General features: G+C 40.7%; 1 protein-coding gene across 1 annotated transcript; it reads right to left on the bottom strand.

The window, feature by feature from the left end:
* Positions 1–71: 71 nt before the first annotated feature.
* On the bottom strand, positions 72–17810 carry GUCY2D (guanylate cyclase 2D, retinal). Its single transcript, XM_075206465.1, has 19 exons — positions 17443–17810; positions 16107–16830; positions 15124–15422; positions 14622–14973; positions 9378–9462; positions 7349–7442; positions 7135–7266; positions 6231–6311; positions 5214–5390; positions 4804–4960; positions 4544–4693; positions 4258–4406; positions 3568–3731; positions 3185–3377; positions 2894–3068; positions 2584–2682; positions 2163–2257; positions 1987–2072; positions 72–1120 (listed from the first exon to the last, which is right to left on the bottom strand). Exons 2-19 carry the CDS (start codon positions 16801–16803, stop codon positions 1021–1023), a joined length of 3285 nt encoding a protein of 1094 aa, XP_075062566.1. The 5' UTR covers positions 16804–16830; positions 17443–17810; the 3' UTR covers positions 72–1020.
* Between the last annotated feature and the right edge of the window lie 6532 nt (positions 17811–24342).

The raw sequence follows: 24342 nt of genomic DNA, 5'->3' as shown, positions 1-24342 counted from the left end.
TTCCCATTTAATATAATAAACCTTATGGGAGATATGGGAGATAGAAATAAAGTTCACACAGGTTACAAATGAGAGGTGCAATCCTTTTAATTTAGGTGAAGGACAGACAGCAACCAATCACAGGAAGCGCACATACTCAATCAATCAATCAATTCCCCCAGGTGATTATGGGTAATGCTGCATAAAATAGAGGGGAAGATGTTTCGCTACCATGTTCTAGATGGCATCCATGTTTTATTCCTCTCATACAATGACAAATGACCTTTAATTTAAGAGACTGACATCCAGTGGCTCAACATCTTCTTTCCATAAAATCAGCTGACCTCATCGTAGAAGTCCTTCAACCAGGGGCAAGCGGGCCGGACCAATAGTGAGCTACCTTGGGCTGGGCCACCTGCATTTTTTTTTCCTTTAAAATGTTCCTAATAGGCTGTTGAGTCGAGACTTGCCCCCCCAGGGCTAAAATTTGCCATCCTTCCCCTGCCTTCAACATTATCAATGTCAAACTCAAAACAATAAAACCAACTTATTACAATTTGCAAGACGTGAGATGACCTTGCAAATAATATGGCTTAATTTATCTTCAATGAAGAATATCGGTGCACACAATCTCGAAAGTTGATCCAATTTACCCATTCCTCTGAGCCGGGAACCACCATTTTTAAATTGTAAGATCTTCAAATATCTGGAATGTTGAAGATACATGGATGGATGTATAAGAGCACCTTCAAGTTTGAGAGACTTTAGAAGATAACAAAGAAGGATACAGTCGACTATATTCTACTAATAGTGCCACGGAGGTGACAAAGTCATCTTTGGATTTTTGTCTTGCATTGCTTTTATAAAAATGTACCCTTTAAAGAATTGGAGAGAATACAAACGTATCTTGAGAGGATTGTGGTTTCCACAGAAAACAGTAGTAATAGCGAAAGTCTGTGATATATTCTAATGGCTCTCCAGAGATTCCCATCTTCAGTTTGAATAGTGTGGACAGAGGTGCAGATATGTGAGACAAAGTGGTCACTTCATTTTTTGCTTTTTGACAATATCCCTCTCCATCTCAAGCTTCTTTCTCCTCCTCTCAGGAATTTCATTGAGGCTGATGCCATGATTACTGGTCCTGTATAGGTGACATGGATGAGAGATCTGAACAGTAAATACTCCTGAGTGCCCTACTGACCACAGGCGGTGGGTAAAATACTGCAGACATCTGAAATCAATAAGCCAAATGTGGCAGCCAGCCAGGGCCGGATTAACCCGAGGTCTAACTGGGCTACAGCCCAGGGGCCTCAGGCATCCAGGGGGCCCTCTAAAGTGCTCAGCAGCATTATTGATTGGTCGGGGGCGAGGGCCCGATCAATGCTGCTGAGCACTTTAACTGCGGTCCTTCCACGGTGCACTGTAGTCTCCTTACTGAGGTGATCTCGTGAGTCTCACTCTCATGAGATCTCAGTAAGGAGCGTACAGCGCTCCGGGGAAGGACTGCAATGCCAGGAGAAGAAGGTAAGTGCCCTGGGGGATGGGGGCGGCTCGGCTCACAGGGAGGGCCTCATCGGGAGGGGTGGCTTGGATTATGGGGGGGCCCTCACGGGGGAATGGAGGCCCCCTTAGCCCAGGGGCCTCCATTTCCTTAATCCGGCCCTGCAGCCAGCATAATTTTTTAAGATGAAAGATCTATGGGCATTATCTCCAAAATTTAGGCTTTAGCATAACATGTTTGTGTTTTATAGCAACATGGCTTGTAGGATTCAATCCATCCTGGTTTTAACTAAGAATTGTGCATAGTATAGTGGAATGTTGGTGACCATATTTGACACATAGTTGTCGGATGGATATATATATATATATATATTATTTTTTTTAATTGTTAGGATTAGATTGTGAGATGACAGCCTTTGGCGATGGGCTGATTGGCCACCTTGAAAAGTTTGACTCCGAGAGAGAACCCAAGGATGAGGAAAGCTTTTAAGCTAGTAGCATACTCACCCTGGTAATATATCTGGGGGTGTTGGTAAGGGTTTGTTGAATCCTTCTTTCCCTACCAGCCAGTAGGTGTCTTCCACTCCTTTACCCTATAAATAAAAAACACAAAACTGGAGTTGCTGAGCATAGGTGGAGAACAAGGAACGATTGGGTTGCCAAGCAAAAGACTAACTATTTACCTTGAGTTCAGTTTTACCCCTCGATTCCATACAATATCCTTCTTGCAAAGACCTCAGGATGTTCACTGTGCTGACATTCACGTGGATTCGATAAGCTGGGGTGGACATAAAAAGTCAAGAGGTTTTGAGATAATAATATTTCAATATCACAAGTTACATCAGATCAAATAGATAGAATTATGGGAGATCATCCAGGGATCAAACGTTATTTTTTTTTATTTGTTTTATAACGCTTTGACCCTTTTATTTGACAAAATGTGATGTTGGATTCATCACATGAAAAATAGAAATTTTCAGTCTTCATAAGTGCCTTTAGCTGGACTGGCCCCTAAGCTCTAAAGGAGGCCCTATATCCGCAAGGTTATATGGGCTTTGAATGGGATTTGTATTCAACAGCAAAATGGTGACAACAAGCACTTACGAAGCCCTGTGGATTCCATACGAGATGCCGTGTTGACAGTGTCACCAAAGAGGCAATATCGTGGCATTGTGAGTCCAACCACTCCAGCTACACATGGTCCTATGGGAAAAATGCAAAAGAAGAATTGGCTTAAGAAAGAACATAAAAGAAGGAGGAGAGTGAAAAGATAAAAGAGGGTAGCAATGGCAAGACAGTGGTATATCAAGAACAAAGACTATTAAAGCAAAAGGTATCAAAATAAAATATGTAGAAGTTGAGGACACTGAGTGTGCCCTGAACCAAATATATTTATGGTGAAATGCCTTATTACCAGAGTGGAGCCCAATGCGTATTCGGACCGGGACATCCGGCATATGTCTCATTTTAAATGATCCCACAGAGCTTAGGATATCCAAAGACATGTTAGAAATCTCTGCCGCATGACGAGTCCCATTTTTTTTAGGCAGCCCTGAAGCCACCATGTAGGCATCCCCAATGGTCTCCACCTTTTAAGAAAGAGGATAAACTTGGTTATATTATATCTCCGAAAGAGAAACTAAAGAATGGAATTTCTCCATCTGTAAGACACAGAAAAGTAGAAGGGGTAGTGGGAGTCAATTACCTTGTAGACATCATGGGATCCAATGATGGCATCAAAAAGTGTGTATAGGTCATTGAGAAGGTCAACCACTTCTATAGGGTCACTTAGGGAGGAGATGGTTGTGAAACCTACAATGTCACTAAAGTAAATGGTGACCTGGTCAAAATATTCTGGCTCCACAGGGACGCCTGTCTTCAGAGCCTCAGCTACAGATCTGAGGGACAAATATTGATAATTTAAAGGAATAAAAAGAGATAGTACGTGAAAGGGACAGCTTACACTACACAGCAACATTTTAAACAACTTATCTAGTCCCAGTTTGTCCTGTACCATCTAAGCCTCTTATAACACTTATTCGATCTGTTCACTCCCAACCTCATATGTCTTCTCCACCCTCCACTTACGGTGGAAGCATCTGAGTAAGAAGTTTGTCTGTCTTCTGCTTTTCAATCTCCAGTTCTTCAGTTCTCTCTCGGATCAGGTCCTCCAAATTACTAGAGTACTGCTCCAGCATTCGAAGCATTGAGTCGATGATGTTTGTTTTGCGTCCGCGGTTTATAGTTTTAAACTGAATGAAACATGAAAGAAGGAAAGCTTGAAAGGAAAACACAAGTATAGAATATTTGGCTATGTACCAGCAACAGTTATGTTATCATCATCATTTATTTATTTACATAGCACCACTAATTCCGCAGCAATGTACATGTACTGGAATTATGTTCTCAAGGGAACAGATAGGAAAATTATTGTTTAAAGCTTGGTCTTGCCTTGTGAATGTTTTAAGGCTCTGATGTCGGACAGCCTGGTCTACAACTGTGACTGTTCTTGAGCAATTCTTAGCTATAGGCTGGTCGAGCCCTCTGAACATCCTGGCACTCTGATTAACCTTTGAAAATTGTAATGTTTTGACTGGCTACAAGTTTCTAGGCAAGTGAATAATATACTGTTCTGATTCACTACATGTCGGCTTAGCCCTATGAAAATTCTAATTCTCCAATTGGCACTCACTGTTCAGTAAAACAGCCATAATGATTACATTTATTGGTAATCAGCTCTGACATACTTTAAGGTGAGAACATTTGAAAAAGTTTTACCTGGTCGAAAATCTGGTCTATGTTCGGTCTCCTCTCTGGATGTTCACTCCAGCACTGCTTCATTAAATGAATACATTCTGGGGGAGCCTGATCCAGAGACACCGAGGGGCGGCAAAGTGGGGGAGGACGGCGAACCTTACGGATTATTTCTGCAAGTAGAACGTGTGGATAAAGCAAGCAGAGAAACTAAGAGAGCAAGAACATCATAATTTGGGAAAATAAAAAAATCAGAGAGAGGAAGGTTGAGAAGCATCAGAATTGTCTACTCTTTTAGCTCCTTACTTACCATCTGCAGAGAGTTCCAGCATACAGTATGGAGTTCCTCGTATAATAACTTCCTGCATTATAATAGCAAAACTATATACGTCTCCTCGACAGGTTCCTCTTTGACCTATTAGTGGATCACGTAAGAATTCTGGGGCTGTCCAGAACAGGTCTGAAATTACAGTACACCCCATGAAGAGGAGACAGTATGTTACAGGCCATTGTGTAGTAGATGGTGATATTACTCATCACATTCACATCTAAAGGTTTGTATTGGCTTACCTTCAGGTTTGTACTCAGCTGCAGTCAGTCTTTGAGCCTCATACAACTCCTTCATTCCATGGTCTGTCACTTTAAGGACAAATCTCCCATCAACAACACAGTTCCTTGACTTAAGACATCCATGAATAATTTCACGGTGATGAAGAAACTTCAAGCCCTGCCATAAGACACCATAGGAAAAAAATGATGACATGACTTTACATTAGCTCTGGGGTTACTCACAAACTCAGAAAATACTAACTGTAGGTAAGGTATACCCAACTCATGATAAGATTTAACATATTTCATTGTTGAATACAACCATCACTAGACTCAAAAATAGATTGATAGGTGCCCAGCTCTGGATTAACAACACTACATGTAAAGTGTTCTCTAGTTTCCATCCATTCTCTGTATGAGACTGCCCACACCTTGATGAGGTCAAGAAGAAGTGAGGACTTGAACATCCAGTCAAGCTTCATGTCTTGGTTCTGGATGAGATCCTCCAGGCTTCCACGAGTGCAATGTTCAGACACAACTCCAAGGACTTCCATATCATGGAACATGCCCAGGTAAAGGTTCACATTTTCATGCCGGAGATCACGTAGCTGAAATAAACAACATACACGAGAATTAATCAATGACAACGTGAAGGAGCACTACATCTCAGCTAACGAGCGACCGAGATCTAAGGGAAATAATTGAATCTGCTATTATACGATTCGTCTAGTTTCTGCCATCACTTACCAAATGGAACACAATACAATAAAACCACAAGGGTAAAGGAGTGCAGGCTAGAGAACAAGTAATCTTTATGCCTTCTTGCCATGTTTGCTTACTTGATTGACAGCAACTCGGATGTAAATGCAAAAAAATTATGCTGATAAAAGAACAGCAATTAAACTTCCCAACTCCTCTACAGGACTAAAATGGATTAAAGTATAATAAAAAAAAAAACATATCAACACTAAAACCAAAATACAAAATGGATTATATAAAAGAGCTTGTAATAACATATACAAATCTATATGTAAATGTTTTAGAAGCTTATCAAGACGAAATATCAATATGAAAATATTTTAGAGAAAGTTCATCAAGGGGGAGATATTTCACACACGCAGGTTTATCTTAGCCAATTTTCGCAAATCAAATGTAAACAGAACATCAAATATATCAAGTTCCGTCATTATATGGGAACTTTTACATATATATTTGTCCATATTATTCGTAACTTTTTTATGTAAGGCCATTTACATTTTGGGTTCAGTGCTAGGTCTAGTTACCTTAAGGTCCCCAAGCTTTTAAAGTGATTTGAAGTTATGGATGGATATAATAAAACCCTGCACATATAGTCATCCTTTGGCCATGGATAGGTCCTCAGTTCAATATTTGTTCCACACAATCGCCACCTGCTTCCACCAGTTTTTCAAGGACGTTCAGACACTTACCGTGCAGAATACATTCTTTGTAGCTGGCCGGATATCTCCATGCTTCTCACCAGGAAATTTTTTGAGCCATACCCAGTCCCCCTGAGGAAAGGAATGAATTTAAAACGAACATCTCATGCTGAGATTTGCATTAATGTATGCCTTCTGAATTAAATAAACTAAAAAAGTAAAGTTCAACTCAAGGGCACTAGAAACTTTTACCCGCAAGTCAAGTCATTAGGGCACAGAACGTCGGATCTATTGGAGATAGTGCATCTTATGGGTTATACCCACCATGAGAAATGGGGAGTTCATCACAACCCCTTAATAAAAGGGCAGAAGTGTTCATGCCAAGAAACTTCCTACAATGAGGGATGGTGAATTTAATGTCATGAATATGTCCACCAGTGACGGAACTACCATGGGTGCAGTGCACCAGGGCCCGTGGAGATAATGGGGCCCGATGCATGGCAGATGCAGAGCGTTGGGTGCCTCGGTCCTTCCTCCCCAGCTCGTTAGTTCCACCTCTGATGTCCACAATGGAAAATGAACATCTCATGGATCTCCACTGCCCCCACTTTGAGGCAGAAGACTTCATATCAATACATCCACATGCTTAGAGTGATGGAAAGGACAGTATTGGAGAGGATAATTCCCTCACTATTAGGGATAGAACATTAATCTCATGTATTCCTCCACTTCATCACATGAAACCCCTTTCTGTGAAACATGGAGAGTTATGTTCATCTCATGGATTGCCCATTATGAAGGATAGAGAGTCAATCTCACGAATCTGCCCCACTACCAGAGATGAACAGTTCATCTTATGTATTTTCCCATTCTGAGCATGTTTCAAGCTCTCTCAATTTACAGAATTGAAAATAGCTCTAAATAAAAATCACACTTTTCTGGATTGAAGACTTACCTCGTAGACTGCCACACTTGTTGTGTACGGCGTGGCAGCGGTCATGCTTTTCCCAGATACAGAGTGACGGGGAGTCCTGATTTCACTAACACTTTTCCCCAACATACTTGACCTACTGTCGTCAGCCAGTTTCTGAGAAGAGACAGATAGGAATTGTCTATTGACTCTTCTGATTCTCAATCCCTACATTGTCCCCTAACTATGCAGTTCTTACCTTCTTGCTCTGGGTCTGAATAAAAACTAAGTCGTCCATTGTAAGGATAATCTTATTAGGACCTTTCGTGAGTTTTGCATGCTGAATCCTTCTCCTGCAGAACAAAGTTACAAAAATAAAAGTCATATGAGGCATCATTCAGTGCGCTTGGTGAATGAGACCATCAAAGGTCCCGCCTTATGATATCTCTTCCTCTATTCACTTTCGTTGCCCAACTCAGCTAACCTTGACCAAGTATAGGCAACCTGTGGACTCTTCAGCTGGCTGGCAGAACATGCTGGGACTTGTAGGTCCATAACTGCTGGAGAGTCACAGGTTTCTTGCCTTTGCCCTAGGCTTTAGACAATCATAAGAGCTAATTAATGATAAATAAGCAGCCTCATATTTTACAGCAAAGTGAAAAGTGACAAACCATTGAGAAAGAAAAGCTACAATGTAACATAAACGGTTCATAATATAGCAATCAAACCATCCTCAAATTTGAATAAAATTATATTATGGTGGAAATGATGGAAAGTAAGTGGCTCTACCAAAGAAGTTCATGATTACATGCACATGCAGAATACATGCAATAGGCAAATAGAGGTAGCCAAAGCCCAATATTCACCAAAACTCTTCAAGGTCATTAATAATTTATTTGTTCCTAGCAGAACTGTAACCAAAATTCAGATGCCTTGCTTGATCACACTAATACATCTCCCCCTACAACATATAACCACAAATTCACACATTGAAGAAATTACACATGAGCTAATATTGATTAAACTGCCACTGGCCATTCCAACATTGGTAGTGCCTCAGTCCTCCGGTCAATGTTAAACCTATCGCTTCCTTACTAAATTCTAATAGATCCTCTGGTGAAACTCCCAAGGCATGGGAAACAGTTACTGTCATTCTAAAAAGAGTGGTGACAGAAGTAATGGTATTTTAAACTACAGACCAATGACAATTCGATTAATAATCTGTAAAGAAATTCAGAGTGGATTCGACAATGACAGGTGACTTATGCAATATTCCTAGATTTTGGAAAACATTTTGACACTGTGAAAAGTGTTTTTTTCTCCTATTACTTATCAGGAAGCTCTTAGTTTGTGTCAGCCTCTGCCCGTCCCCCTAACAGCCGCCCCCCACCCAATTTGACCTTAGCAAGATTGAAACCATTTAATTTTGCAGTGTAACTACAAAACCCACCACTGTGTCACATTCTCAGGTGTAGGGTGGCTGTTCATGGAGCCCAGCCATAGTATTCACATCACCCGTTTCTCCTTTAAAAAGCTTTCTGGACAAATTCTACAAATACCTGAACAGACTTCTCAGACTTCTTACACCAGCAGTTTACAGTACTTATCACCTAAGATCTACCTCCAGAAGCTGGCTAAGTTCTATAAGGAATCTGGCCATTCTGCCTTCTTCTACAACACTCCCCATTGCAATGATTGCATTGTCTAATACCTTCTGTCTGTAACCAGGTCAGAATTATATTTCATGTTTCCAGGACAGTGTGGTGACTCTCAAGGTATTTTTTCCTGGCCAAATATTTTTTAGATAAATAAAATACGGTACATTATGCACAGTTTTGAGGTTAGCGTCTATTGAAATAAACAGCGCGACTAATTACACCCATTTTTTTCTTATTTATGGGTGAAATTAGGCTTGTTTGCATTAGTAAAAAGGCAACGTATTGGCCTCATTAATGTGTATAAATAAATTCAAGGTGAATTCAAAAATGATTTAGATGTTTTTCTTAAAAGAAATTGTATCTGTAGCTACAATTAGTAGGTGACATTGTGATTGTTACTGATTCAGAGAATCTATCTAATTACTATTTTTGGGGTCAGGAAGGCAAAATTGTCACACTGAGGGTTTTGTTTTGTCGTTCTCCAGATCAACTTGATGGTATTGTGTCTTCCTTCAACCTTTCTAACTGTGACATAATCCTGACCTCCTATATGTACATCCTGCACTACCCACAATAACCATTAGGCAGAACAAGTCTACAAGTAAAAGACCTTATGTGCTGTGTACCTACCTTATGTAGCAGGTGAGAGAAGCTCCTGTGAGCACGAAGCTTGTGATGAGAATACAAAGAAGCAGCACAAATGCAGGATCCACACCTGTAAACAAGAGGCATTCGTGAATGCTCAGTATAAGGATCTGAATAATGTTGACATTATCTAGATTTTTTTTAAAGTTAGCCATATCAACTATTAAATATCTGAAGTTGTAACTGCATTTGAGATGACTGTCGAAGACATTCAAATTACTCTGTAAAGCAGGTGTAGGTAACCTCTAGCCTGCAGAGCATGCTGGGACTTGTAGACCCCCGCACAGGAGAACCACTGGCTGACTTCAAGGGAATATATACACTGAATGGCCACTTTATTAGTTATGTCAGCCCAGGAGATATTTGTCCTATAATTGCCCTCAGAACAGCCTGAATTTATAAGGGTATAGACTCTACAAGTGGTAGAAAGTGCAGCACAGGGATGCTGGTCCATGTCATCTGCAAAGTGTCCCAATATCTTCAATTCACCCAAACCACGACCAGATCCATTCTCATCCATTTCTATGAAGATAACGCCACTTTCCAGATAGCCACACGTCCCGTTATCCTGATGGCAACTGTGGCTGTAGACTGATCTCTACTCTGCATAGTTTGTTCCATATCGTCTCACAGACGATGTTCTGGTAACTGAGCAGCCTTCAATGTCATGTTCCTGGGCTTTCCCAGCTTGTGGAGTGAAGCCTTATCTTGCTGAAGAAGCCTGTTTGAAGCTAGGTCCAGGAAAGGTGCACGTGATCTGCTATATTTGAGCCTTTCAAATGTTGCTCTCGTTATATCAAATGGGCATTAAATACATAACACATCAATACACCGGCGCCAGCAGACCTCATTGATGACACCGGACAGGATGGATCCCGAGACTCACGTTGGTGTTGTCGTATCTTAGTCCTCTCATCCGCACCCTTTCTTGCTTGTTAAAATGTGAAATTTGGGTAGGTTGTTGATTGACATGCCCTATCTGTGGCAATCTAATATGAGTTGTCCATCCTGAAATGTCTCGTATGGCACCACTATTATAGTCAGTTGTTAGCTGACTGACTGTGGTCTATCTGTTACTTTGCACCACTTCAGTGGTCCACTTCCCACCACGGAAGTGCTTTGGGTGGTGGCCCATTGTCAGTACACCTGTGACCCGGTCATGAGTGGAACCCTTGGCAATGTTGCTGTTTCTGATACATTCATATTAGTGCATCTGAGATGGTATTAGGTGGGCCCCAGTCATTGGTTTCCCCGGTGGGCCCTTCATGTCCCAGTCTGACACTGTGCATCTCCCAAACAAACCATGATCTGTTAAAGTCACTTAAATCATTAGTCCCGTCTGTCCTCACTCCAAAGCACACTAACTCGAGTAGTTAATTTATGGCTGTGCTTCATATACTGGCCACGCAACGTGCAGTATTTATAACTCAGTTTTCTTTGGAAAATATATGGTTTCGTAATTCATGAACCTCAGTAAATCTGTGTTTATTAATTCACTGTAGACCACATAAATAATAGAATGTAGGGACACAGTGCCATCAAGTGGCCAACATACTAAAATACTTCCTTGGCATTACCAACCAATAACTGATTGATAAGCTGTTGGAATATCTGTCTGAATAAGCTGTTGGAATATTTATTAATTCTATTATAGAAAGGTCCTGGATAATACCGAGTATCCAGACTTAAACACATGTAGAAATGTGATTGATATAGGGCTACTCATGCACTTGTTTTCCTATGTTACTCCCCTTTAGGTCCTAATGATTCAATGAGGTACTGTCAGGGTTGTCCCATGAAGAAATATAATATATGATTGGATGGCAGTGAGTGTCCTGCTTGGGTGGTCTGATATGATAATGGGGATTGTACTACTTCTCTCCCTACAGTGCACATTCACATTCTACCAAATGTCCCATCACTCACATTCACATCTTTTGAAGTACATACTGCAAGGATTTTTAACCCATTCTCTGTGTGTGTTGCTGTCATCTATCGACCCCCTGGACCACACCAACAATTTCTCTGCGTAGCTCCATCACTTCTTATCTTCTGATATCCCCATCATCATCATCATGCGTGATTTCAACATCCTCATTGTTAATCCACATTCCAATGCTGCTTCCAAACCGCTCTCTCTAACCTTCACACTTGACCTCTCCCAGTGGATTGAACCCTCTACTCATAGGGATGACCTTGATCCTATTTTATCTACACTATGCTCAGTTTCTGATTTATTTCTTATCAGCTACATTCTCACGCAGTACTTTAACTTCTCTGCTGTCTAACTCTACCAAGCCTCATCATACCCACAGATATCTTAACTCTGTTAATCTTCAATAGTTTTACAGATTTCTCCTATGCCTTCTTTCCCCAATTTCTGCATTCTCCTCCCTTGATATTGCAGTTCCTCATTTTCACCAAACCTAGCAACTGCCCTTGATAAAGTGGCTCCAGTGAATCTTCATACTCTGCATCAACTTTTATGTCAGCCGTGACTAACTAAAAAGTTACATGAAATCTTCAAAAATGTTCTTGCACAGCAGAACGTCATTGGCTTAAATCTCGTTCCTCTAATGATTTCCTCACATATACTGCTATCTACCCCTCCTATCAAAATGCTCTGGACACTGCTAAACAAACATACTACCATGCTCAGATTTGAAACCCTAAAAGCCTTTTAAACACATTTAAATCTCTTCTCAACCCTCCGACTACTTTCAGTGCCCAGGATCTTGCTTCCTACTTCAGGGACAAGATTGATAAGATCAGACTTGAAATGGCATCATCTTCCTCAACAAGCAGTCAACTCAATTCCTTCCCAGCACCCTCTGACACTCTCTTCATTTGATCCCACAAATGAAGATGAACTTCGTACTCTCTTCTTGTCTTCCTACTCTACCTCCTGTCCTCTTGATCCTATACCCTCACAAATTGGTAGATCCCTGTCTCCTGTGCTCATTCCACCTATAACTAAAATCTGTAATCTCGCTCTCTCTACTGGTATCTTCCACTCATTATACAAGCACGCAGTGATTACTTCTATTCTGAAAAAAAAAATTCTGACCCAAACTCTCTCTTAAATTAGTGCCCCATCTCTCAGCTCCCATGCCCCTCCAAGGTTTTATAGAGAATTGTCTACACTCACCTCACACGTTTCCTTTCTGCAAACAACCTGTTGGATTCTCTTCAGTCAGGCTTTCGTTCTCAACACTCCACAGAGACTGCGCTGACCAAGGTTGTCAATGATTTGATCACAGCTGAAACTAAAGGTCATTATTCTCTTCTAAATTCTCCTGGATCTCTCTGCTGCATTTGACACTGTTTGTTGACCACTCTCTCCTCATACAAACGCTACAATCCTTAGGTCTTCATTGTCCTATTCTTGATCTCATCCTACCTATCTAATTGTTCTTTCAGTGTTATTTTCTCTAGATCCACCTCTGCTCCGGTTCCTTTATCAGTTGGAGTACCACAAGGCTCAGTCCTAGGTCCTCTGCTATTCTCTATCTACACCCCTTCTCTTGGAAAACTAATAAGCTCCTTTGGATTTCAGCATCATCTCTATGCAGATGATACACAAATTTACCTATCCTCTCCTGATCTTTCACCATCTGTGTTGTCTCGCTTTACTGACTGTCTTTCTGCCATTTCATCTTGGATGTCTTCTCGCCAACTCAAACTCAATCTTTCTAAAACAGAGTTAATAATATTCCCAGCTGCCAATAGAAGTTATCTACTTAACATCACTGCCTAGGTGTGATCCTTGACTCAGAATTATCCTTTGTTCCCCACATCGACTCTATATTTAAATCATGCTGCATACATTTAAAAACAATTCCAGAATATGTAAATATCTCACAGAAAACATTGCAAAAACTTTAATTCATGCACTCATCATCTCCCGCATTGACTATTACAATCCCTCCTTACTGGTTTTCCCTGAATCAGACTGTCATCCCTACAATCTATTTTGCACGCAGGGGCTAAATTGATTTTCCTTGCAAATCGTTCTTCCTCTGCTGAGCCACTCTGTCAGTCTCTACATTGGTTGCCTGTTTTTTAACCAAATCCAATCTAATATATATATAAGCCTAGCGGCGTGTGTTAGTGTGTGTGTGTGTGTGTGTGTGTGTGTGTGGAAAAAACTATTTTCTCAGAAAGGGCTCATCCAAGTGACCTGAAATTTGGTATACTGACATTATTTGACAAAAAATTATAATAGTTAAGTCAGTTAACTTCCATCATCCCCCCTTCCCCCCAGGGAGGGTAGTAAAGGCTAAATTTACCAGTTGAGGGCTCAAACTCTTGACCGTGTGGGCATTTATTTACCAGAGCCTGTGTTTGGTCATGGACAATTGTATGTCGCATTTTCACGACTACGGAGAAGCAGTGATGTGAAAGTGCAGGTTATGAATACTGCCCTTCAAGGAAGACTGATTGAGCACAGCGATAAGGTGTTTAGCAGAAACGTTGTGTATCGAGAGGTTTTAGAACAGTAAGACGATGGAGATTAAGGATGTGGCGATGAAGATGAAGGATGAGGTGATGGAGAAGAATGATGAGGTGGTGACATGTGGACAAAACCACGTTAAAAAAGGGCTCTTACGTCGGGAAGTAACGCTCTTCCCCTGAGGAGGCCTGGCCTAGCCCCAAATGCATGACAAGAACCTTTTTAACACCTTAAGTAGCTTGATTTGACTAGAATGCATGAGTATCATGCACGGGTTAACTTGTATAAAATACTTCTACTAATCTACAATGCCACCAAAAATACTGCCACGACATAAATCTCCTCACTTGTCTCAAAATATCTCCCAATTCTACATCTCCATTCTGAACAAGATCTGCGTCTCTCAACCACTCACATGCCATTTCCGGTTACAGGACTTTTTTTCGGATTGCACCCACTTTGTGGAATTGTCCCATACATTGTAAGCTTGCGAGCAGGGCCTTCCTACCTCTCTGTCTGTATTATCCAGTATTTATTTTATTACGGTGTTCGCAATTGTAAAGCACTATAGAATTTGCTGGCGCTATATAAATAAATGATGATGATGATGTTGGAGACAGTACACCAAGTTAGACGGGACTGCTATGGTAACGGGGCCTTTGAGATTATGTTTTTCTGAATATTGTATGTATGTCCCTCATTATGGAACGAATAGGCTTACGTGGAACTTCTGAAGTCTACCAAGTTGACGACTACTGCTCTACCAATGGACGTACCTCCAATGCAGATTGAGCTCCGGTCAAACCAGCAGTCAGAGTCGGTTCCAGGGTGGTAATTGTATGGGAAATGAATTTTCCTCAGGAAACTAAGGTCCCCTGTAGCTGGATCAATAGTGTATACTGGGGTAAGTAGCTTGCTCTCTCCATCTGTATCCAGAAGGATGTATGGAGCCTGGGAGTCCCCATCGCCATCCAAATAGAGTGGGAAGCCGAAGCCTTCAAGGTGTATGTTCTCAGAATGTCGTGCAATGGAGGCAGCTGTCACCCTTTGCCCTGTTCGGTACGTCCTCTTTATTACTGTGGCCATGAGGTAGATGGAGTTGTAGATAGTTGCAAAGAGTGGAGACACCTAGTAATGCACACAATATACAATAATGTATTAGTATATTTCATCCACATACAAAGATGAGGTCAAACCAGCAGAAGATAAGTACCACACAATGACTCAGATTAAGCAAGGTATGAGTTTGTCCTTCACACAAAGAGAAAACAAGATTACCTCCATTGGATCAATATCTTGTGGGACTTCATCATTGGCTTTTGCATCCTGGAAAGTGTCATAGAAGTTGCCATGTTGGGAGGTGACGGTGATTGTGAGGACAGCATCGTATGCTTGTCGAAGCTTAGTGTTGTTGATGAAGATGGGGAAGGGTCGGTCATATGGAAGACTGTACTGAAGGGTGTCATACGGAATGAAAACCATGGATCCATCTGTCATTCGAAGGTCATGGGCTACTTCTAAGAGGTGACGTTGGTCTTCACCACCAATCAAGACTGAGTGCATGCACATCACCACCACTATAGAAGAGGAGTAAGATTGTTTTACTATTTGTCAAACTGGATGCCTATTTTAGAGCTTATCTTGGCAAGTTTATGTTGAGTTAGTCAGTACAGTCATTGTTACTTGCTGCAGTCCTTCTGGAGCATGACAGTTTGGACTATTTTAATCTACCAACAAGACTTGTTTAGACACCAACATGTGGTGAGTGTATTTTCTCAGGACATAATCAACCCTGTCTGTGTGCTTAAAAGGAAGAGCAGTATAAAAAGCTTTGTTATTAGAACAAGGACACAATGGGCCTGAGTCATTAAGGAGAGTAAAGCATACACAAGCAGTAACTTTGCACCTGGGCAAAACCATGTTGCATTGGAGGGGGAGGTAAATTTAAAATGTGAGGACAGATTTATAGTTGGGAAGGGCATGTCCTAGATCTACTTTAAATTTCAGTCTAGAAAAAAGCTATCAAGTATTTCTGTGCTACATGAAAAAGAAGCCAGTATTTAACTTGTAAAATAATAAACTCATTTGCACCCCTTGCATTGTAACATGGTTTGTCCAGGAGCAGACTTGCTCCTTTTTTTTTTTTTTTGCTTTGCTCTCCTTAATGATTCAGGCCCACTGAGTATAAAGGAAATCAAAGCAAATCAGATGCAAATATGTAACTGTAAAATAAAGATAAAAAGATGTATAAAATGTCTCACCTTTCACTCTTCGCTTTCTTTTTACCTTCTTCAGTGCTTCTCTTGCCCCTTCTTTCCCCTCTTCCATGGTAACCACTGGACCAACTGGCAGACCCCAGTTTCGCAGAGCATCAGATAGCTCCTGGCCAGCACCGACCCAATGCTCTTGTGGACCAATGACCACAGCTACACCAGCCCAGTGAAAAAAGCTTAGTACAGCATAGAGAACGTGGACTGGATGTGGTAGGGGGCTCAGAGCTCCAAGGCAGGACCAGGAAACCATCGGTTTGTTCCAACCTTTTGCAAGAAGGCTGGCGGCAGAGCAATATGCAGGGTTGGCTGGGCCAACAAAGGCAGCCACCGAATGTTCCATGAGAGCAAAGGCCGCAAATGCGCGTGGGGCCGAGCACCCTTGAGTCAATAGTACATGGTCAATCCAGACTCCAGCAGCAAGCGAGTGATCTGCGTTTAGGTCCGAGAGCGCCAGACGAGCTGCGACATCGGGGAGAGATTTAGCTAACAATGGGTCACATGTCCAGGGACCCACTAAGCCAATTCGAAAGGTGGCCGCCCAAACTCTGCCTGGCAAGAGAATTTGGAGAAGAAAAAGGAGGGCAGCTGAAGATGGTGAGGTCCACCTTGGATGGTTGGAAAGGAAAAGTAGAAAGCTTGGACGAGGCATGACGTTAGCACAGTTGCAAGGATAGAGGAGAGTCATCGTGAAGTTTGATAGACATCTCTTTGGCTAGTAGAGCAGGATTTTGACAGATGAGACATGGAGATTAGCAAAGAAAGGCAGAAGAAAAGAGAGATACAGTTTTAGTACATAGTAGAAATCTATCAGACATGCCTGTCAAAGAGCACTTTATCTCATCCCAATGATAAGAGCTGGGGATTTTCCTTACAGGGGCCAGAGAGAGGTCAAGCAGGATTTGATCAAACCTATCATAATCCAACCTGTTTTGTGACCAAAGGAAATCTTTACGGCTATCACAGGCAAAAATAATTAGAGGTGGACTATACGAAAATATTGGTGGACAGACTTAAAGCGCAAAAATAACTATAATTTGAAAGTTAATCAACAGCATGTATTACCAGGGGAAAGGAACACTAAAGCAACAAAGTAAGGAATGAGAACACACATTTAATATGAACGCTTTACTAACATTTACGTTCATTGCAAATTACCAACACAGAACGTCCTTTAAATTCTTCTGCAGAAGCGGAGGTCTCTGAAAGATTTCTCCTTCAAAAAAAACACGACAGAGAAATCATGCAGAGCATCGCCTTAGCTCTGATCTGCAGAGCATTGCTCCTCTACTCTTTTTTTCTGCCACAAGTCGAGTCAAGTACTCACCTAGACATCCTCATATATTTCCTGGACTGTGGTGTGGTCGGTTTTTTTTGGATGTTTGAGCTGGTGGTTGAAGATTCCTAGAGATCCAAAGGGTCCGTCTAGCGACAGGGAAACAGAGAGAGCGAGCGAGACACCTAATCCTGATCTTTAATCTGCTTTTTTTCTTTACCTTCTTCTCCTACTTATTAGACTGTTCTCTCTCCTCCTTTTAATCTCTCGTCTTTTCTCTTTTCACCGGCACATCTTCTGGCCTTTCTGCTCAGCTGTTCGATTTTCTACTCTCCACAGAGTTTACTCTTTTACCCTTTCTCCATCGGCTTGTGTCGTTGTATCTTGCGTCCTCTCCATTTAGCCAGTCATCTTTAGTTGGTAAGTTTCTTTAATTAATATCTTATAAAGTGTACTCTTCTCATCGTTCACTGGTCTTTTACCCAAACTATTGGTCCTCCAACTATAAAGGTCCCTCATCCACCAGCACTTCTCTCTTCTTCATTGCTAATGCCAGGGCCCACTCTCCACCGGTCACACAGCCCCCACTAACATCTCTCTACAAACTCATTAAGCTGATTAGCCCAACCAGTGTTCAAGGGGGGTAAAGATTAGGTCACCTCTTGCTGTGTGTTATTATACAGCATCAGCACTGTACGTTCAGTGAGAGGAGTAACAGCTACGTGTATTATAGACAGAGATAGTGGTGTATATTATAGAGAGGAACAGGGCAATAGGTATCTGTAGGTATTACACAGAGGAGGCTGCGTAACTATATATTACATAAGATGAGCAGGGTGATAGATAGCTGTGCATGTTATGGAAGGAGTGGAGCAATTACATAGCCATGAATATAACATAGTACTAGAGTGAGGGATAGCTGTGTATATTACAAAGTACTAGAGTGAGAGATAGCTGTGTATATTACAGAGTACTAGGGTAAGGGATAGCTGTGTATATTACAGAGTACTAGGTAGGGTAAGGGATAGCTTTGTATATTACAGAGTACTAGAGTGAGGGATAGCTGTGTATATTACAGAGTACTAGAGTTGAGGGATAGCTGTGTATATTACAGAGTACTAAAGTGAGGGATAGCTGTGTATATTACAGAGTACTAGAGTGAGAGATAGCTGTGTATATTACAGAGTAATAGAGTGAGAGATAGCTGTGTATATTACAGAGTACTAGGGTAAGGGATAGATGTGTATATTACAGAGTACTAGAGTGAGAGATAGCTGTGTATATTAAAGAGTACTAGAGTGATAGATAGCTGTGTATATTACAGAGAACTAGAGTGAGGGATAGCTGTGTATATTACAGAGTACTAGAGTGAGGGATAGCTGTGTATATTACAGAGTACTAGGGTGAGAGATAGCTGTGTATATTACAGAGTACTAGAGTGAGAGATAGCTGTGTATATTACAGAGTACTAGACTGAGGGATAGCTATGTATATTATAGAGTATTATAGTGAGAGATAGCTGTGTATATTACAGAGTACTAGAGTGAGAGATAGCTGTGTATATTATAGAGTACTAGAGTGAGAGATAGCTGTGTTTATTACAGAGTACTAGAGTGAGGGATAGCTGTGTATATTACAGAGTACTAGAGTGAGGGATAGCTGTGTATATTACAGAGTACTAGAGTGAGGGATAGCTGTGTATATTACAGAGTACTAGAGTGAGGGATAGCTATGTATATTACAGAGTATTATACTGAGAGATAGCTGTGTATATTACAGAGTACTAGAGTGAGAGATAGCTGTGTATATTATAGAGTACTAGAGTGAGAGATAGCTGTGTATATTACAGAGTACTAGAGTGAGAGATAGCTGTGTATATTATAGAGTACTAGAGTGAGGGATAGCTGTGTATATTACAGAGTACTAGAGTGAGAGATAGCTGTGTATATTACAGAGTACTAGAGTGAGAGATAGCTGTGTATATTATAGAGTACTAGAGTGAGGGATAGCTGTGTATATTACAGAGTACTAGAGTGAGAGATAGCTGTGTATATTACAGAGTACTAGAGTGAGGGATAGCTGTCTATATTACAGAGTACTAGAGTGAGGGATAGCTGTGTATATTACAGAGTACTAGAGTGAGGGATAGCTGTGTATATTACAGAGTACTAGAGTGAGGGATAGCTGTGTATATTACAGAGTACTAGAGTGAGAGATTGCTGTGTATATTACAGAGTACTAGGGTGAGAGATAGCTGTGTATTTTACAGAGTAATAGAGTGAGAGATAGCTGTGTATATTACAGAGTACTAGGGTAAGGGATAGGTGTGTATATTACAGAGTATTAGAGTTAGAGATACCTGTGTATATTAAAGAGTACTAGAGTGAGAGATAGCTGTGTATATTACAGAGTACTAGAGTGAGGGATAGCTGTGTATATTACAGAGTACTAGAGTGAGGGATAGCTGTGTATATTACAGAGTACTAGAGTGAGAGATTGCTGTGTATATTACAGAGTACTAGGGTGAGAGATAGCTGTGTATTTTACAGAGTAATAGAGTGAGAGATAGCTGTGTATATTACAGAGTACTAGAGTGAGGGATAGCTGTGTATATTACAGAGTACTAGAGTGAGGGATAGCTGTGTATATTACAGAGTACTAGAGTGAGAGATTGCTGTGTATATTACAGAGTACTAGGGTGAGAGATAGCTGTGTATTTTACAGAGTAATAGAGTGAGAGATAGCTGTGTATATTACAGAGTACTAGGGTAAGGGATAGGTGTGTATATTACAGAGTATTAGAGTTAGAGATACCTGTGTATATTAAAGAGTACTAGAGTGAGAGATAGCTGTGTATATTACAGAGTACTAGAGTGAGGGATAGCTGTGTATATTACAGAGTACTAGAGTGAGGGATAGCTGTGTATATTACAGAGTACTAGAGTGAGAGATTGCTGTGTATATTACAGAGTACTAGGGTGAGAGATAGCTGTGTATTTTACAGAGTAATAGAGTGAGAGATAGCTGTGTATATTACAGAGTACTAGGGTAAGGGATAGGTGTGTATATTACAGAGTATTAGAGTGAGAGATAGCTGTGTATATTACAGAGTACTAGAGTGGGAGATAGCTGTGTATATTATAGAGTACTAGAGTGAGAGATAGCTGTGTATATTACAGAGTACTAGAGTGAGAGATAGCTGCGTATATTACAGAGTACTAGACTGAGGGATAGCTATGTATATTATAGAGTATTAGAGTGAGAGATAGCTGTGTATATTACAGAGTACTAGAGAGATAGCTGTGTATATTATAGAGTACTAGAGTGAGAGATAGCTGTGTATATTACAGAGTACTAGAGTGAGGGATAGCTGTGTATATTACAGAGTACTAGAGTGAGGGATAGCTGTGTATATTACAGAGTACTAGAGTGAGGGATAGCTGTGTATATTACAGAGTACTAGGGTGAGAGATAGCTGTGTATATTACAGAGTACTAGGGTAAGGGATAGCTGTGTATATTACATGGTACTAGAGTGAGAGATAGCTGTGTATATTACAGAGTACTAGACTGAGGGATAGCTATGTATATTATAGAGTATTAGAGTGAGAGATAGCTGTGTATATTACAGAGTACAAGAGTGAGAGATAGCTGTGTATATTATAGAGTACTAGAGTGAGAGATAGCTGTGTATATTACAGAGTACTAGAGTGAGGAATAGCTGTGTATATTACAGAGTACTAGAGTGAGGGATAGCTGTGTATATTACAGAGTACTAGAGTGAGGGATAGCTGTGTATATTACAGAGTACTAGGGTGAGAGATAGCTGTGTATATTACAGAGTACTAGGGTGAGAGATAGCTGTGTATATTACAGAGTACTAGGGTAAAGGATAGCTGTGTATATTACAGAGTATTAGAGTGAGGGATAGCTGTGTATATTACAGAGTACTAGAGTGAGAGATAGCTGTATATATTACAGAGTACTAGAGTGAGGGATAGCTGTGTATATTACAGAGTACTAGACTGAGGGATAGCTATGCATATTACAGAGTACTAGAGTGAGGGATAGCTGTGTATATTACAGAGTACTAGAGTGAGAGATAGCTGTGTATATTACAGAGTACTAGAGTGAGAGATAGCTGTGTATATTACAGAGTACTAGGGTAAGGGATAGCTGTGTATATTACAGAGTACTAGAGTGAGGGATAGCTGTATATATTACAGAGTACTAGAGTGAGGGATAGCTGTGTATATTACAGAGTACTAGAGTGAGAGATAGCTGTGTATATTGCAGAGTACTAGAGTGAGAGATAGCTGTGTATATTACAGAGTACTAGAGTGAGGGATAGCTGTGTATATTACAGAGTACTAGAGTGAGAGATAGCTGTGTATATTACAGAGTACTAGAGTGAGAGATTGCTGTGTATATTACAGAGTACTAGACTGAGGGATAGCTGTGTATATTATAGAGTAATAGAGTGAGGGATAGCTGTGTATATTACAGAGTACTAGGGTGAGGGATAGCTGTGTATATTACAGAGTACTAGAGTGAGAGATAGATGTGTATATTACAGAGTACTAGAGTGAGGGATAGCTGTGTATATTACATAGTACTAGGGTGAGAGATAGCTGTGTATATTACAGAGTACTAGAGTGAGGGATAGCTGTGTATATTACAGAGTACTAGGGTGAGGGATAGCTGTGCATATTACAGAGTACTAGAGTGAGGGATAGCTGTGTATATTACAGAGTACTAGAGTGGGGGATAGCTGTGTATATAGTACAGAGTACTAGAGTGAGGGATAGATGTGTATATTACAGAGTACTAGAGTGAGGGATAGCTGTGTATATTACAGAGTACTAGAGTGGGGAATAGCTGTGTATATAGTACAGAGTATTAGGGTAAGGGATAGCTATGTATATTACAGAGTACTAGGGTGAGGGATAGCTGTGCATATTACAGAGTACTAGAGTGAGGGATAGCTGTGTACATTAAAGAGTACTAGATTGAGGGATAGCTATGTATATTACAGAGTACTAGAGTGAGGGATAGCTGTGTATATAGTACAGAGTACTAGAGTGAGGGAGAGGTGAGAATATAGTACAGAGTACTAGAGTGAGGGATAGCTGTGCATATTACAGAGTACTAGAGTGAGGGATAGCTATGTATATTATAGCGTAATAGAGTGAGGGATAGCTGTGTATATTACAGAGTACTAGAGTGAGGGATAGCTGTGTATATTACAGAGTACTAGACTGAGGGATAGCTATGCATATTACAGAGTACTAGAGTGAGGGATAGCTGTGTATATTACAGAGTACTAGAGTGAGAGATAGCTGTGTATATTACAGAGTACTAGAGTGAGGGATAGCTGTGTATATTACAGAGTACTAGAGTGAGAGATAGCTGTGTATATTACAGAGTACTAGAGTGAGAGATTGCTGTGTATATTACAGAGTACTAGACTGAGGGATAGCTGTGTATATTATAGAGTAATAGAGTGAGGGATAGCTGTGTATATTACAGAGTACTAGGGTGAGGGATAGCTGTGTATATTACAGAGTACTAGAGTGAGAGATAGATGTGTATATTACAGAGTACTAGAGTGAGGGATAGCTGTGTATATTACAGAGTACTAGGGTGAGAGATAGCTGTGTATATTACAGAGTACTAGAGTGAGGGATAGCTGTGTATATTACAGAGTACTAGGGTGAGGGATAGCTGTGCATATTACAGAGTACTAGAGTGAGGGATAGCTGTGTATATTACAGAGTACTAGAGTGGGGGATAGCTGTGTATATAGTACAGAGTACTAGAGTGAGGGATAGATGTGTATATTACAGAGTACTAGAGTGAGGGATAGCTGTGTATATTACAGAGTACTATAGTGGGGGATAGCTGTGTATATAGTACAGAGTACTAGGGTAAGGGATAGCTATGTATATTACAGAGTACTAGGGTGAGGGATAGCTGTGCATATTACAGAGTACTAGAGTGAGGGATAGCTGTGTACATTAAAGAGTACTAAATTGAGGGATAGCTATGTATATTACAGAGTACTAGAGTGAGGGATAGCTGTGTATATAGTACAGAGTACTAGAGTGAGGGAGAGGTGAGAATATAGTACAGAGTACTAGAATGAGGGATAGCTGTGCATATTACAGAGTACTAGAGTGAGGGATAGCTATGTATATTATAGCGTAATAGAGTGAGAGATAGCTGTGTATATAGTACAGAGTACTAGACTGAGGGATAGCTATGTATATTATAGAGTAATAGAGTGAGGGATAGCTGTGTATATGGTAGAGTACGAGAGTGAGGGATAGCTGTGTATATTACAGAGTACTAGAGTGAGGGAGAGGTGAGAATATAGTACAGAGTACTAGAGTGAGAGATAGCTATGTATATTATAGCGTCAGAGATAGCTGTGTATATAGTACAGAGTCCTGGAGTGAGGGATATCTGTGTATATTACAGAGTACTAGAGTGAGAGATATCTGTGTATATAGTACAGAGTACTAGAGTGAGGGAGAGCTGTGTATATTAAATAGTACTAGAGTGGCGGATAGCTGTATATATTAGAGTACTAGAGTGAGGGATAGCCATGTATATTATACCGGAATGAGCCGTTTGTGGGATAGCCATGTATATTATATACAGCAATAAGCCGGGTGTGGGATAGCCATGTATATTATATACAGGAATAAGCAGGGTGGGGATAGCCATGTATAATATATACAGGAATGAGCAGGGTGAGGGATAGCCATGTATATTATATGCAGGAATGAGCAGGGTGAGGGATAGCCATGTATATTATATACAGGAATGAGCAGGGTGAGGGATAGCCATGCATATTATATACAGGAATGAGCAGGGTGAGGGATAGCCATGCATATTATATACAGGAATGAGCAGGGTGAGGGATAGCCATGTATATTATACACAGGAA

This window comes from Mixophyes fleayi, chromosome 4, assembly GCF_038048845.1.
Source record: "Mixophyes fleayi isolate aMixFle1 chromosome 4, aMixFle1.hap1, whole genome shotgun sequence".
Lineage (NCBI taxonomy): Eukaryota > Metazoa > Chordata > Amphibia > Anura > Limnodynastidae > Mixophyes > Mixophyes fleayi.
Note: the sequence above shows the minus strand (reverse complement) of the source record. Positions and strands in the feature narration are given on the sequence as shown.

What these genes read in the sequence shown, in the direction of transcription:
- GUCY2D (XM_075206465.1), bottom strand. Translation starts at nt 16,803, where the DNA reads ATGACTCTCCTCTATCCTTGCAACTGTGCTAACGTCATGCCTCGTCCA. An exon ending in GATCCCATGATGTCTACAAG is followed by an intron (nt 3,069 to 3,184) that starts GTAATTGACTCC and finishes CTTTCTTAAAAG; the next exon opens with GTGGAGACCATTGGGGATGC. An exon ending in TATGGAATCCACAGGGCTTC is followed by an intron (nt 2,258 to 2,583) that starts GTAAGTGCTTGT and finishes TGTCCACCCCAG; the next exon opens with CTTATCGAATCCACGTGAAT.